At 44.8% G+C, this 16460-nt stretch overlaps 1 protein-coding gene across 2 annotated transcripts in view; it reads left to right on the forward strand.

Moving 5' to 3' along the window:
• VSTM4 (V-set and transmembrane domain containing 4) overlaps positions 1 to 16460 on the forward strand; it is an 80663-nt gene that overhangs the window by 14110 nt on the left and 50093 nt on the right. For both annotated transcript variants that reach the window (XM_081823931.1, XM_081823932.1), the window contains exon 3: positions 15234 to 15302. In XM_081823931.1, coding sequence (XP_081680057.1) covers positions 15234 to 15302 — 69 coding nt within the window. The remainder of the gene's footprint in view (positions 1 to 15233; positions 15303 to 16460) is intronic.

The raw sequence follows: 16460 nt of genomic DNA on the forward strand, positions 1-16460 counted from the left end.
TTTTTTTTAATTGAGATGTAATTTATTCAATAAATTGCACATGGTACCTTGGTTTCATATATTATCTAGAAAGGTATTTCCCACCCAAGCTTATAAAAGTATTTTCTGTATTTTTCTTTAATATTTTTAAAGGATTAAAAAAACGTTTTACTCCTTTATCTCTTTGGAATCCATTTTTGTATAAGGTGTGGAATAAATAACTCTTTGTTTCCAAATGGCTATCCTATTGTCCCTACTTTATCTATTGAATAGATAAAATTTCCCTGTTTTGAAATGCTACAATGTCATAAGCAAAATTCCTACATTTAAATGCAAACTCCATACTCACCAATAAAGCACTATTTTAATTATTAGAGAATAAGGCAAGTCTCATTATTTTTTAAATAAATGTCTTGCCTGGTCTCGTATAGTTTTTTCCTCAGCTGATCTTACATAGTTTTGTAGAAATTATGTTGGGGTTTGATTTTATTGGGATTTAATTGACTTTATAAATTACTTTGGCGTGGGTATATACATCTTATGTCTTTATGATTTTTTTCTTTTTCTTTCTTTCTTTTTTTTTTTTTTTAGAGAGGGAGGGAGAGAGAGAAAATTAATCAGGCTCCACTCCCAGTGTGGAGCCCAGTGTGGGGCTTGATCCTAAGACCCTGAGATCATAACCTGAGCTGAAATCAAGAGTCAGATGCTGAACCTATTTAGCCACCCAGGTGCCCAATGTTTTTATGATTTTAAATGTTCCTGTCCATGGAATTGCTATGTTCCTTCATGCGTGCAGGGTGATTATTTTTTTTAATCTTTCAGTAAAAGATATCTTAACATGAGCCTTGAATATTTTTTATTATGTTTATTTCTAGGTATTGTAACACTTGTAAGTAGATTTTATCCCTTCTCCCTACATGCATACACACACACACATCTTTTAAATTGGTTATTGCTGATGTACAGAAAGGTTGTTGACTTGTATTTGGCAACATAGTGACTTACCTTTTTTTTTTTTAATACATACTTTTTCAGTTGCTTCTCAAGAATGTCTGCAAATTGATATGTCATTGTTTTTGCTGACCTTATTGCATTGGCCAGGACTTCAGGGGTAGTGAGTCATCTACCTGTACTCTATTTGTTGACAGTGCTGGGAATTTTAATTTTACCATTTGGGCTTTTATCTTAACCATATTTTTCCATCTAGCCCACATGGCCACAGCTAGGGACTGTCAGTTCTCTACTGAAAAACCAGCTTTGAGATACCCATGACTTTTTCATGATCCCCACCAGTAAACCTATCAGAAAAGCAATTGGGATTGACCTGGCAATGTCTCTTAGTAATTTACCTTTTCCTTTTTAAATTTCTTAAAACTCTTTACAAAATCCATTCTAAAGAAATGAGCTATCAAGCCATGAAAACATGGGGGAAACTTAAATGCTTATTGCACAGCAAATGAAGCCAATCTGAGAAGGTACAAACTGTATGATTCCAACCTTAGGACATTCTGGAAAAGGCAAAACTATGGAGACAGTAAAAAGATCAGTGATTGCCAGGGGTTGCAGGGAGAGAGGGATGAATAGGTGCAGCACAGAGGATTTTTACAGCAAAGAAAACATTCTGTATGATTCTATAATGGTGGATACATGTCATTATTAATTTGTCCAAACCCATAGAACATACCATACCAAGAGTGAACCCTAAGGTAAATGATGAACTGTGGGTGGTTATGATGTGTCATTGTAGTTTCATCTATTGTAACAAATGTACCCCCCTGGTGGGGGTTGTTGACAGTGGGGGAGGCCATGTATAGGAGCTGGAGGTTTGGGAGATCTCTGTACCCTCCCCTCAATTTTGCTCTGAACCTAAAACTTCTCTAAAAAAATTAAAGTCTTAATAATAATAAAAAATCCATTCTAGAAACTTGTCAGAGATAGCCTAAAGTTTTAAAACCTACTTTCCTACTATTTTTTTTTTTTTTTTTTTTAGCCAAGGTGTTAATGACCTCAGGGTTCTCTGACCCTCCCAGGTAAGAAATACACACAAGGCCAAGGATGAGGTGGATAGCGGTTACTGCAAGCTCATGCCTGAGCATGAGGGAGACAGCCTTAGTAAGAGGGATACCAGGCTGCTCCCCAAACAAGGGCCCCGGGCAAGTGTTTGAAGGGGCTGAGGCAGGAAAGGAGTGACGTCATGTATATATATCCCAGGTAAAGGTAGGGAAATACAGGGAGTTGGGTGCGTAGCTACAGTTGACAGAACATTTTATTTGCATGTTAAGTCTCCACCCCGGGCATGATTTTTAGCATTATAATGAGGGAAAAAGTCAAAAGGTCAGGGCTGCTGAGGGCCTTTGTGGCTCTGACTGGTCTGCTCTGGTCTTTGTAGGAGCAAACTGGTTGTAAATTGCAATCTGGAGCTTGTTTCAAGATTGTAGCTTCTGGCTTCCTGATTCAATGCAGCACCTTGGAGGTGGGCTAGAGAAATAGATTATCAGAGGGGGCTGAGGTTTTCTGCAAGTTCCTGTCTATATAAGACTGTGCCTCAGGGAAGAAACGTACAAACAGGTGGCTAGTCAAAGAGCTTCCATTTTGAAACACTGAAATTGTAAGGAGATCAGGGCCTAGAGCAACTTCATCCCATCGTATGCTTTTCTAGGCAGGCGCCTCAGGATCAGTCTCATCCCTGGTGCATCTCTAAGATGGTGGCTCCTTACAAAGTCCAGCTCGTTATCCATGTGCTTATAAAATGCTTTATAAATCTCATACAAAATAATAATAAAAAAATAACAAAAAACCCAAGACCAAACCAAATAACCAGCTCATCCCAATATCTGCGGTGATATTTGCTTTACTTTCCTCTATCTGTTTTTGAGTTTCTCCCAATTTGGGGTGAGTCCTTGAGCATGTATATGTGGTGAAAAAAAATAGCAAGTTATTGGGGAAAAAAATCTGCACTAACATACGGATTTGTCATGGCTTTTCTCCCCTGGAAACATCTCTAGAAGTGTTTGGCTAAAAAATATAAGTTGTATTAATTTGAGGCAAAGCACAGCTTTTGTTTTGCCGTTTTATGTTTTAGCTGTGCATGTCCGTAAAACGTGATGGAGAAGTGGAGATTTTGAAGAATCGCGAATTGATAAATCGGGGCTTATCTGCAAATCATGTCTGTGTGAGACTGTGGGACGGAGGGCTCCTGCCTGTAGGATTGTGGGTGCCGTGTGGCACAAAATGAAATGATAAATAATGGGAGCTGAAAATATGTGACCCTCTAGAGGACAGTGGAGTCACGATCGACTTATTTTGGAGAAGTTGTCCTGTCAGATGAACCTGACGGTATTATTTTTATTACATGGAGGCAGAAGGAAAGGTAAAGAATGTTATGCAGATTCTCCAATTGTTCGTGCTCTGTGAGCATTGAACGGAGCAAGAAGCCCTGCCTGCAGAGAAAATAGATCAGAAAGTCCTAAGTGACACATGGCGCTGGAACCCTCTGGAGAGGGGTTCAGTGGAAACGGGGAGGGCCAATGTTAGGTTTGATTTCATTCAGTTGTTTAATCAATGACACTGAAAAAGGAGCACACAGCACCCTAATGGAACTTTACAGAAAATACAAAATTGGGAAATGTTTTTCATGTCGGCGAGGAGTAAAAACATAATAAAAACGAATCCAGAGAGGTAAGAAATACAGGCAGGAAATAACAGAATGAGATTCAATTTGGAAAATGGCAGAGCAATGCATGTGGGGACAGCGCAGCTCAGGCACCGTTGGATCGTCCACGAGAGGCTGAGAGGCTGTCTCTGTGAAGGGACCCTGGTGACAGTGGCAGTGAATTAGACGCGCGCCTGCCATCGGATTCGGCAGCGCCAGCAGCCGCCGTGATTTCCGTCCACGTACGAGTTGGCCCCGTGTCCCCGCGAAGGCAGGCGGTTGTGCCCTGTGTGCTGTGCTGGTGAGACTGATGGGGACTGCAGCAGTCCGTTTTGGGAACCTCATTTCCAGAAGGATCGACTCAAACTAGAGAAGAGGGGCGAGCGTGTTGAGGAAACGAGTGGCAGCCTCCAGAGTTGCGATCAGTTCAGCGGAGGAGGCTTCGCTGGGCTCGGTGAACACATTGCCTGGGGAAACAACACGTTGACTACAGTGTTCAGCAGCGCTGGGTGGACTCATTTATCCCTTCACTCAGTGGGCATTTTATTGAGTACCTGCTCTGCTGGAAACATGGGGACACATACGGGTAGATCTGTCTATAGGGGTGGCTATTACACAAACAGATAGGAGGTTACAGGGTAGTGTACGTGCAGTGATCACGGTGTGCGCGGGGTATTCATTCAACGCACGGGAGAGCCCCTGAGGATGAGGGAGAAGGCAGTGCCCTTTCTGCAGGGCTGGAAATGGGAGGAGGTGGCATTTCAGTGTGTGGGTGTCCCATCACTGTGGGTGGGAGTCTGAGCTGGGGCTGGAGCCTGAGCTGGGGCAGGCAGCCGTGGATTACTGGGGGAGGCAGGCAGGGCTGAAGGTGGAGGAGCTTGTACTGAATATTAAGGAATTTATACTTGATTTTGTAGGCTGTTCTTCTCATTCTCGCCTAATGATAAGAACCACCGGGGCCACTGTTAACATTCCCAAGATTCCCAAGCATCTGCCCAGGGGATTCCAGTCTGTTACGCCTGGGGTGGAATTTGAATATTTAACATGAAGTCTAGGTGATTTGATCATCAGGCAGTTTTGAGGATCTCTGCTTTAGCCCTTGGAAAACCCCAGGAAGTATTAAAGTCTTCTGACAGGTCCCTGTGTTGGCTGTTCAGGGCATGGATTTGGGGGACCAGACTAGAGGATGAGGAGGCAGCCTTTTGTAGTTGCCCAGGCTTGGAATGATGGAAGATGACATTTGGCAGGAGGAATGGAGGGACATGGAGAGGTCAGATGAGAAGTCTTTAGTAATCGATTGGGTGTGGGCAAGAGAGAGAGCTTGGGGATGGCACCCGGAGGTCCAACTCAGTAGTATGAGCAGGGTGGTGCCCACAGCCAGTCCACAGGGGACATTTCAGATTGAGAGTAAGATATCTGGTAGGTACACAGGCCTGTGGAGTTGAAGCTCCTGTCTGATCCGGCTAACGCGAACTGATTTCTGAGTCAGGCAGCTGAAACCATGGGGGGGGGGGGCGGGTGGTGAGAATGCCAAAAGGCAGGGGTAGAGATGGAGGCAACATTTGGGGCAACGGAAGGAGCTAGTTTGGGTTGGTGTTGATTCAGGCACCTCCAGGCCAGCCCGTTGGCCGTCTGGAAAAAGCGGAATGTTCTTAGTAGAAGGGCAGCACCGGAGGGAGAAAGTACAGCATGTCTTTGCCCGGATCCCCAGAAGGTAAGTCTGTGGGAAATCCAGAGAAGCACAGTGCTCTAGGTGGGGACCAGCTGCAGCCACCTCGATCCCCAGGGGCCCCGTGAGCCTTGTGTCTTCTGCTCCAATGACAGCCATCTTTCGGTAATATCTTCTTGCTCATTCATCATGAGCAGGTGAGATGCAGATGTGGGCCTCACAGCAGGTGAGACACGATGAGATGAAGAGCAGGGTAAGGTCTTGCCCGACCCCAGGGATAGCCGGGAGGTGGAGTCCTTGAGTGCCCTGTACCCAGCACTGTGATTTGGAAAGATTGCAGTTAGCACAGCAAGGAAATCAATGGAAATGAAAGAGTATAAGCAGAGGTTTGGGATACTACCCAGTGGGGACATGAAGCTGCTCGGTGAGGTCTTAAGGGATGGCAGCTTTAATTCCCCAGACCTCATAAAAAGTTATCCTTGATGGCTTTTCAGCCCAGTCCTGCCACCCACAGACTCAGGCAGACTGATACTCTGAGCCAGAATGAATCTGCATACTTTCAGATGGAGACGTCTTCATTAACAGTGAAAATGCTAATAATAGAAGCAGTTTGCAAAGGCTATCTCCTGCAATTTAATCAGTATCTCAGTCTGACCCCAAATAACATATTTTAATAAGCCAAATGGCTATCTGACTTAAGATTATATAAATAAGCTTTAAATGTGGGGAGTGAACAAAGCAAACAGAAAACTCTGTTACTCTAAAAGTATTTGGGGGCAAAGATGAAATTATAATTTCTTATTTGACTACTTAACCCCAAAATGTTAGAGGGAATTTAATAATTGGATCTGAAAGTACTACCACAGGGAACCCATATTTCAAGTTTCAGGGGAAGAAATTAAATAATTCCCTTTTCTCTGGAGACACGGAGCAGATAATTAGGAGTGAGATTTACTAAACATTTAGTGCTACTGCTTAATTAAGCAAGCACACATCATGATGTTGAAAGTATCAACAGGTCCAGATCCTCAAAGGGAACAAATTGACGACAGGAGTGTAATTTAAACTACACTTGAAACAATTCTTCAGTGTGCCTACCCTCACTCCAACTGCCATGGTCTTGGAAGAGTTTAAGAGACTGAAATCAAACTGAACAAACATGTATTAAGCCCCGGTTTATGAGCCTGTTATCACTGTGCCTACCTTAAAGAGAGGGACGGGTGGGGAGGTCTGATCCCCACCCTCTCCGGGCCCCAGCCTCTCAATCTGGAGGAGGGGACATGTAGATATGAGCATAGATCTGATAGGTACTATGGAGATAGCTAATAAAAAGGGAGTGTGAACGGGCCATAGAAGAGGGTGACGCTGGCTTGGGAGTAAAAGAGAGACAAAGATACATTCTCGGGGGAAATGAGGAGGTCACCTGGAGGCTGCGGGATTCCACTGGGCCACAGGGTGAGGGGGGCTAGGGCAGCTCTGGGGCCATGCCAGGTCAAGAGACAAAACAGGCCGAGCAAAGGATAGACGAGGGAGAGAAGAGGAATTTGCAGATGACTTGATGAAGCTGGCTGCATGTTTGTGGGTGGTGAGGGCCAGAGGGGGGCAGTGGTGAGAGCCAAGGTTGGCATGGTGGACCTGGCCAGGGACCTCGACTCCAGGGACCTGCCAGATTCTTCTGAAATGTATCCTCATACCTGACACAGGGCATGGTACGGAGAAGGGCTCAGTGATGATTTTTTTTTTTTTTTTTTAAGAAAGAATGAATGAGTGACCCAGGCTCTTTGGTAAAATGCCATTTTAATTAATGGCAACAAGGAGTGGAAGGTGGTAGTGAGCAGGTATATAGACCTGGCCTGGCATTGTATCTGGAGAGGGTCAGTTCCCAAGCCCTACATTTCAGCATTTCCTAATGGCTTTTTGGGGGCATACACATGGCCTTTGTATTCTGTAGCAGATTCCATCTCGCAAGGCAACTTTTTTTTCCAACTGTCTTATAATGGGAAGTCTATTTAATCCGGGTTTTTTGTTTGTTTGTGTGCTCTTTTGCTTTCCTTTGTGTTTTAGAATTTGTCTTAACAGTGGATGCAAAAGAAAAGAGTGGCTTGAAATAGACACAACTGGAACTTTTCCGTTTCTCATCAGCTGCTCCCTGTAGGTCACTGGGAGGTCTTATTCACATGGATGGCTTTGTCTGAGCCCCAGGAGAGACTGCCTTTGGCCCGAATCTTGGAGACACAAGGAGGAAGTGAAGCAATAGGGTGAACTTCTGAGGGTCAGAGACAGAGAAAGTCTCTGTGTGTCCCTGGGGCTGCCGTTGCCTTCCCTGAGAACGCTGATCCAGTTATAAATAGTGGCGACACAGCTACATTTTTAAGTTTTTTTCCTTGGGAAACTGTCCCATCATTGAATAAGAAGGGACGGTGAACTAAGTATATTCATTTTTGAATTTGCAGCAAAATGTTGACTCCTCTTTATTTTCTTTAAGGATCTTTCCTTGTGCGTACTCCATATCACCAACCTCTTCTGGTCTCCTTCGATTTTTCCCTCCTATTGATCTGTGCAAGATGCTGCCTGAGGAAACTGAGACAGGGCAGTGTCTGCCATCTGGATTCCTACAGCCCCTGGGTGCAAATCAGCGAGATCTACATGCCAGGGACCAGGGCTTTCAATGGCTGCCCCTCTCCTTTCAACTCCAGTGAACTTAAGAATTGTCTTCTGCTTAAGATCCTGGGACTTCCTACCTCCATCCTGTAACGAACTAAGAACTCAGAGGCCATAGGATTAATCACAGCAGACCCAGAGTACATTAACTCCCAGGCCAGAACTTTGCAGAGAAGTTAGGCTTGATGGCCCAGCATACTGGTGTATTCCCATTGCTTTGGAAGCAGGGCTTCCAGATGAAGGGAGGTGGCTGGGTAGACAGGTCTCTCCCTGGCCTCTCTTCCCAGCCTTCCAGAATGTAACAGTGTCATCATCCCAGGACCAAGTTCTTTTGGGAGGTCTTGACCCACCAGTACCAATGCTCATGCTCATTCCATTCATTTGTTCTTTCAAAGTAACCGTGAGTTACAATGGGCCAAGAAGGATTCTGGGAAGTGAAGAAGACAGGTGCAGTCCCAGCTGTCACCTTCCCGTCAGCTGGGGGTGGTGGATAATGAACAAGATGAAGGAGTGAGGCACAGTGATGCTTTCTAAGGCAACACGTTGTGCAGGGAGAAAGGGCATGAAATACCAGGTCATCATTGGAGGACAGTGTCTCTCACTCAAATTCTCTCCAGTTTGTAAGTTGGAGTCAGCGGCTTGGAGAGACACATCGATCGTTATAGATGGTCTACTTTTTAGAAAGTAACTTCCTTGAAAACTGTGTTCTTTTGTCCTAAGACATGCTATTTAAAGGGGCCTGTTTGGAGATTTTTGTAAACAACACTCATGCTATGCTATTGCTTACTCCTTAGGTTTTGCTGTTTCTTTTCTTTTCCCTGGATGAAACGGAAAGAGGCATTGTTTGAGTTTCAAGCCCTGGGCCCTGCCCTGGACTGGACGAGTGATTGAGGCCCAGGGTCTGGTTCCTCATGACTTGAATCTCCTCTCCCATATCTCCTTGGACTCGTGCTCACCTCTCTACTCAGAGTGTGTGAGGCGAGGCTTCTCTGAGTGGAGTCCTGAGACCCCGAGCCTCAGGCTTTCCTGAATGATGTGCTCCCCAATCATGCGCATTCCCATGCCCTCCCCAGATTTCTCTTCAGAAGCTCAGGGGTGATACCTGGGGAAGTTCATTTTAGCAAGAGTCCCAGTGAGTTCCACTACACACCAAAGTTTTAGAAATCTTGGTCTTTGGGCACTAAATAAAGGTCACACCCTCTATGATTAAAATCTGTGTAATCTGGGAGAATACTTTAGCCCAGCCTGTCGAGCAGTGGGAATAGAAAGGCAAAGGTATGTCTCCTGAACTCAGGCTGGCCTTTCCCATGTCCCTGCGGCCTCCTCAGGCCTCTGGCTCTGCTGGGGCCCCCTCTACACCTCTCTCCATCAATATCTGCATTTCAGAAGGCTTTCCATATCAGAAATGTGCTGTGCACCTTCCTTTGGATGTAACCGATGGTTGCAATTTAAACTCCTTTAATTGTAGGATCTTTTGTTAAAGAAACTGGGTACACAGGGGAGCAGATGAGAAAGAGTTTTGGAAGAAAGGGAACCTTTCCAAGGCCCCTAAAAATCGTCAGCCACCTGTTCTATGGATGATGGTGTCAGCGCAGGTCCAGAGAAGGGTGTCAGTATGATCTGTGAAAAGGAGACCAGGAGGGGAATGGTAGGCCCCTCAGCCTGGAGGGCATTGTCCCGGTGTCAGGTAAACTCCCGGGACACAGTCTGCCACCGCCTGTGAGACACGCTCTCCCCGAGGGAGTTGGCAGGACATTCTGTCCAAGTTAGGAATCAAACCTCTCCGTTTTCACACCTCTTTGAGTGATGGTTTCCCCACGGATCTCATCCCAGGGGGCTTGACCAAGATTCTTTCTTTCCAACCTGCTTTTTCCAGACACGAGGTTGATAGGATCAGTTTGTCTGGGTGCCTCTGGGCTGCATTCTTCCAGACCGTTTGGGATCCTGCAGCCACTTTGAACCAGTTCTTCCCCGAGGGGCCAAGACAGGGTGGATCTCGAAACTTGCCCCTTTTGAGATTCATCTGATTCTGCTGTCTTGGGTAGAGGCCCCCAGACAGCCTGCAGCTCCGTCATCTGGGCCCCCACCTTCACCGGAAGGTCACACAGGTTCTGCCCACTGGGCACCAGGGTCCCAAGAAATTACAAAGCAGTCAGTAGGTAAGCTGATGACTTAGCTTTGAGTGCTCTTGTTTTCTCTACTGTGAGTGCAAACCGATCAATAAATGGGCCTAGGAGTCAGACAGAGATAAAAATGCCCACTTTATTCCAGATGAAGCTGTACTAAGAAAAGTGGTTTGGTGATGAGGCCTAATTGGACTTCTTTTTGCTTTCCTGATCAGTTGCACTACCCTCCTCGGGACCCTCCCCCAGGCCCACCCAGCATGGCGGTCCAGGGCCCCACACCTCATGGGTGGAGGTGGTCTTTGCAGGGAAGATGGAAGAGGAGAGTGCACATGAGTGGCCACAGGCGGGAGCTCCCAGGCAGGGTTGGCATCACTCCCAGCAGCTGGGGTAATGAGACCTCCCCAAGGGGGTGCACACTGCCCATCCCCTCATCAGCTATTTGCTGAGAGCCCAGTCTCAGCGTATACAAGACAGAGGCTACCTTGAACAGGGGCTCCACCACATTCCTCTCACCCAGAGAGGGGCAGTGTGTCAGAAGCTCCCCTGGGTCAGGGACTCCTCCCCAACCCCCTTGCCTGGGGGAGTAGGAGGGTGAGTGGATGTGGGAGAGGAGGGAGGGTCAGACAGGGATACTCAAGTAACACGCTCCCTTCTGAGAAGGGACCGAAGGGAAGCTCTTCTTCCTCCCAATCTTGGAAACCCAGCACAGAGGACGAGCCCCCATCCCCCCTGCATGACCCTACAAGACAACCCATTAGTTAAAAGGCTGCCTGCACGTGAATTCCTAATCTTTGAGGGATTATGGTGGGAACCCCCCCAGTCATAGGTAGCTATTAGAAGGTAAGGATTTTGAGCTCCCCTGAGCTGATGCTTAGGAAAAGCCAGCTCTTTGGGTATGAAAGGCTGCTTATTGCCTTCCTCCTCGTTGTCTGAGAGTCCAGCCGGATCACCAGGTGAGGCAAATGCAGTTGAAAGTGATAGGTATATGGAATCTCATTTAAAAGGCTGCAATCTTCTGATGGCTAAATTCATTGGAAACCATTATAAATGCTCTATGATCAAGAAACTTGCATTTTATTTCTGAAAGTCTTTATCAACATGAATAATCTGCGGTTGGAAAATTTGCCACTCTTTCCTTGGTGAAACAGAATGTTTCCTTGAAGCATTTCATCCTCCTCCATATCTACCCTGCTGTGGCCTCATCACTCAGTGTCTCCAGGTTGGCTGCTATAAATTTATGTCTGCCCTGTGCAGCCAGGCTGTGAAGGAGTTGCACTAATCAAGTCGGCCAACTCACTGCTTGTCCACTACAAAGCCCTCTATCCACCTGGCCGTGTCCCACACTGTGTTTCCTTACAGTGTGTGGACTCAGACACAGGGCTTGACGATGTATCAAATTCACTTTGAGATAGCAGGGAATTAGCAGCCGAAACAAGATAGTTATGGCAAAACCTTGGAAAAATTTCTGAAGCTCTGGAAGAGTCCATGGAACAGATAAAGTTATGACTGGTGTTGCTAATCATATGCAAACAGAGTTGCTGCATTTTCCCATAAAGTAGATGTGCTGGGGGGAAATGAGGAACATCCATTAATTTGTTGCTTAGAGCCCTGTTAACTTAGGATCCCAGTTTGTTGGCTCTTTCAATGCATGTCTCCATTAAGTTGGTTAGGGAGACCTTGTTATCTTGTATCCCAGATAAGGCAAAGCCATTGTTAGTGACTACATCAAGGGCCCACAATTTCAGAAAAGAAAAAATGAAAAATGAAGAAAAAGTTATTCGAAGGCACCTGCCTTTGCTAGGGTGATAGCAGCCCTTTTGAGCTGTAGACATTTAGCGGACAAGGACAAGGAAACCTTTCTTGTGGACCATTTGGATGACTGAGGAGTCACATAGTGAAACAAAGGGCTGACAGCAAAGGACCATGCTGGAATTAGGTGCGGGAATTAGAGCAGTGAAGAAAATAGACAAAAATCTCTTCTTATGGAGCTAACATCGTTGCGGATAAAAATGGCTTATTTGGTCTCAGGCACTTTTCTAAGCATTTCACATACATTAACCCATTTGACTCTCACACGTCCCATAAGAGTAGGCACTTATCACCCCTATTTGTGAAACTAAGGAACTGGGAAATCAAGCACCTTGCCCAAGGTTACCCAACCAGTAAATGGCAACTTGTTTTTTAAACCTGGTGTGTATTAGTGCATCTCAAACTTCTAAGTTCATATGATTGATCCAGGGTATCTGGTTTAAAAGCAGGTTCTGATCCAGTAGGTCTGGCTTGGGGGCCCTGTGATTCTGTACTTCTGACAGGCCTCCAGGTGACACTGAACTGCTGGGCTGTGGGCCACATTTGGAGTGGTAAGGCTCTGGATGATGATGGGCATGCTCGATCTCTTGAAAACTCAGGTCCTTGGAGATAATCTATTTTTCCTTTCTGTATTGTCTTCATTGGGTCTCTTTATGGTTATCCTAGCCTAGGCTCAATTAGTTGAAGCTGTGAAAGACCTTTCAAGCTAATTCAGAAGAAAGGTAGGGATAGTTTAAGGATATGGAGCTCATAGAATGCAAGGATAGCAGCCACATTACATCAGCCCTCTTGGAGCCTAGAGCTCCAGCAAGATCAAGTCCTCAGCTCCATGAATCCTCTCACTTCCAGGTTCCCCTTGGGGGTTCTGCGCCTGCTCCATTCCACTTGCCTGTTTTTCCAACATGGCTGCTGCCTGGAAGTCCACAGGCTCTTTCAGCCCCAGGGCCCACAACAACCATATATACTGTGTTTCTTAGTTTAAATTCTTGAAGGAAGGATCTGATTGATTGCTCCGGCAGTCAGCTGTGGGTGGGGAAATTAAGCAGGACTGATGATGGGCAAATGGTGTGGCTTATCGAATATTCCATGCAAGACCAAGAGTTCATTCCTGGAGGGCCAGACTGCCTACTTTGTGGGGCACTCAGAAAGAAATGGATTATCTATTTATTTACTAGGCGTTTACCAGTTGCTAAGCAGTCTGCCAAGTGATGGGGATATAGAGGTAGAAGAAATATTTTAAGGAATTTAGGTTCTAATGGGAGAGTTCTTCAGTAGTGGCTTAAGCAGCTTATAGCAGACCAAAGCCTTCCTTCTGAGAAAAACTAGAAATTGGAAAAAAAAAATCTGCGTTTCAACTGTAATAATTACATATTTATATATCATATATACATTTGTATTACATAATTATATATATTTTAGCTATCCTAATTTTTCTCTGAAGGACTATCTAGATAGAGCATAGAGAAGTTAGTGACCCCAATTGTTGGAGACACTTAACTCTTTAAGAAATTCAACCATACCTAAGCAGCACTAGTTAAGAGAAGCTATGCAGAAAGTATCAATTGGGATGCTTAGGAGGCAAGCAGAACTTTTGGCAATTTTAACAACTGGAAGGGCCATGTTTAAATACTCTAGGCTTCTCACTGAGGATCCCTGAAGTCAGGGCAAACCTTAGATAGTCCAGACCATATAAAACTGAAACCCAGACTCTAGGCAGTTAAAATCTTGATTGGATTAGATGTTCATCCCTCTACTTTAACTTGTTACCAGGAAAATTAAAAAAAAAAAAAAAAAGTTTAAGATTTTATTTTTAAGTAAAAAATGTTTAAGATCTTATTTTCAACTAATCTCTACACCCAACGTGGGGCTCGAACTCACAACCCTGAGGTGAAGAGTTGCACACTCTACCCACTGACCCTGACAGGTACCCCGGAAAATAAAATTTTGCCTAGCATCTCTAAGGTTTTCTATATACAATGTCTGGCATTCAGTTAAAAAAAAAGTGTTAAGACATAGCCAGGGACAGGATCAAAAGCAAAGATAGATAAGAGAAACAGGTCAATGAGTGATGCAGATATGAAAGTTATCAGGCACATGCATTAAAATAATATGATTAATATGGTTTCAAAATCAGGTGACAAGCTGGAGAAATTCATCTGGAAGCTGGGATATATAAACATGAATAAATTAATTAAATATAAAAAAGGATTAATAGGTGGGTTTATCAGATGGGAAGACTGGCGATCTGCAAGATGGATCAATAAGAAATATAAGGCCTAGAGGAGTAAAAAGATGGAAAATTCAGATTGAAATTCATGTCAATATAATACAAAAGTTTTTGGGAGGGACAGTAAATAGAGTTAAAGTTTCGGACGATCTCTGCCATATGCCTTACTTCTCACACTGATTCAATCTCCATTCCAACCTCCTTTGTCTTTCTTTCGGGTCCTAGATTATCTTCTCTAGAACTCTCCAGTGTGGTAGCCACAGACCACAGGTGACTATATACATTTAAATTAAAATAAAATTAAAAATTCAATTCCTCAGGCCCATGTGGACTAGCCACATTCCACATTCTCAAGTAGCCACAAGTGGCCATTTCCTTCATGCTGGAAGTTCTATAGGACAGTAATCTCATTCCTTGACATTTTGCTTTTTTTGGTCAGCTTAATCAGGTATACTGAAATGTACACCTACTGCACGGAACCTTTCCATGGTTCCAACCTCTTCCGTGTAACGTTCAAGCTTTTACACTGTGTAGCTCAGTTCTGTTTCTCTGACTGTTGAGAGCAGGCACAATAAGTTCAGTAATCAGCTACCGACTAAAAGTGGACAAAATAATCTCAAAATCAGATGCTTCCTGCTGTGTGTGTGTCTGGCATGGAGTGGTGCTCAAAGCCCAGACCCTGAGCCGTTAGATGACTTCAGCCTCCTCTCTCTAGGGGTGTCTGGCAAGTGCACCCTCCTTAGAAAGATATCCACTAAAATGGTCAAATAAATGTTTTGGTTTTTGGAATTCCCACTGGGGAACTCTTTAGTTGGCAAGGATGTGGGGCAAGTGGGACTTCTACTGTACTGAGTCCCAGCTGTGCCATTTATTAGCTTTTAAACAAAGACAACCTACGTTCCCCCCCACTGGTGCCTCAAGTGTTACGTGTCGGGCATTGTACCTCTCCCTCATGTGTGAGTTGTGATAATTAAATGTGGTTTTGCAAATGGGAAAATTGCTTTATAAATGTAAGTGCCACACCATATGGCATTATTTTGGATCACAGTGTGAGCCGGGTCCATAAACTACTGTACTTCATGCTATGCCATTTCTTTTTTTGTCTTACAGTGATTTCCCTCAAAGCTTCTGAAGATTCATCCGTTGAGAAAAAGAAAGAGACCTGGGCGTTTTTTGAAGGTAGACCTTGCATGTTTCTTTATTATAAGATGCCCCTCCCTCGCTTTTAGATAATAGGAAGGGAATAGAATGGGAAGAAAGTATAACCGAACTCAAGGGGGTCACCACTTGGGGTACACCAAATTGAACACAAACCAGGGAAAATACTGAAAGCTAAGGACTTTTTATTACTTGGTACAAGTTAGGAGACAGGGAGATAGTTCTCTAAGCACTGTCTCCCCATGGGGTTAGTACAGGAAGCTTTTATTCAGTGTGTTAGGGGCTGAGGCAGGGAGCTGCCATCGGTACTTTTGGTTCAGTTGCGCATGCCTAGCAGGTCAGCATGCTAGTGCGTACCTTGTACGTTCTAAGAAGTGGCAGAACACTCTGTCCATAGGAAGTGATGTTAGTATAATGAGCTAAAGGTAGCTTCAGGTCAGCACACGGGGGGCTTCTGTGCAGGTCCTCAGCTCCAGCCTGGCTCACACTGGCACCCATGGGGGCTGTTAGGAGAGACAAACCTAGCAAGGGGATCTCAGGTGAAACACCCAGTTGGGCATCTCCTTGGCTGGAACTGTTGGTTCTCTGTGAAATGAAACACATTCCTTCCCTACTTTTGTCCCTTCCCCTCCCACCTTCTGCTGATACTCCATCCCTCTTATTTGAGTAACTTCCTTTTGCATTTTAGCCAACAAAAGGACCCTGACTTCTTAGTTGTTCTCTTATCCTAAACTTACTCAAGAGTAGGGTGGGAGGGACGCCTGGGTGGCTCAGTTGGTTAAGCATCGAATCTTGACTCTTTCGGTTCAGGTCATGATCTCAGGGTCGTGAGATCGAGCCCCATATTGGGCTTAGCTCAGAGTCTGCTTGTCCCTCTCCCTTCTCCTCGGCCCCTCACCCACTTGTGCTCTCTCTCTCTCTCTCTCTCAAATAAGTAAAATCTTTTGAAAAACATAAAACACTATATATATACAAAAAGAATAGGGTGGGAATTCCTGGTGGTGTCAGCCCATGGGTTTTGAAAGAGTAGAGGCCAAAGCTCCAATCTGTATAATTTGGGGTTGTTTTGTTTTGCTCCAGAATTCCTGCCTTTAAGTGATTTTAGGGAGGGATCTTCAAGTAATGTGAAAATGAAATGTACACCTACTGTGACAAATTTTATCTCCGGTTTCTTACAGA

The sequence above is a fragment of the Leptonychotes weddellii genome, chromosome 6 (assembly GCF_054177405.1).
Source record: "Leptonychotes weddellii isolate Sample4059 chromosome 6, ASM5417740v2, whole genome shotgun sequence".
In the NCBI taxonomy this organism is placed as follows: Eukaryota; Metazoa; Chordata; class Mammalia; order Carnivora; family Phocidae; genus Leptonychotes; species Leptonychotes weddellii.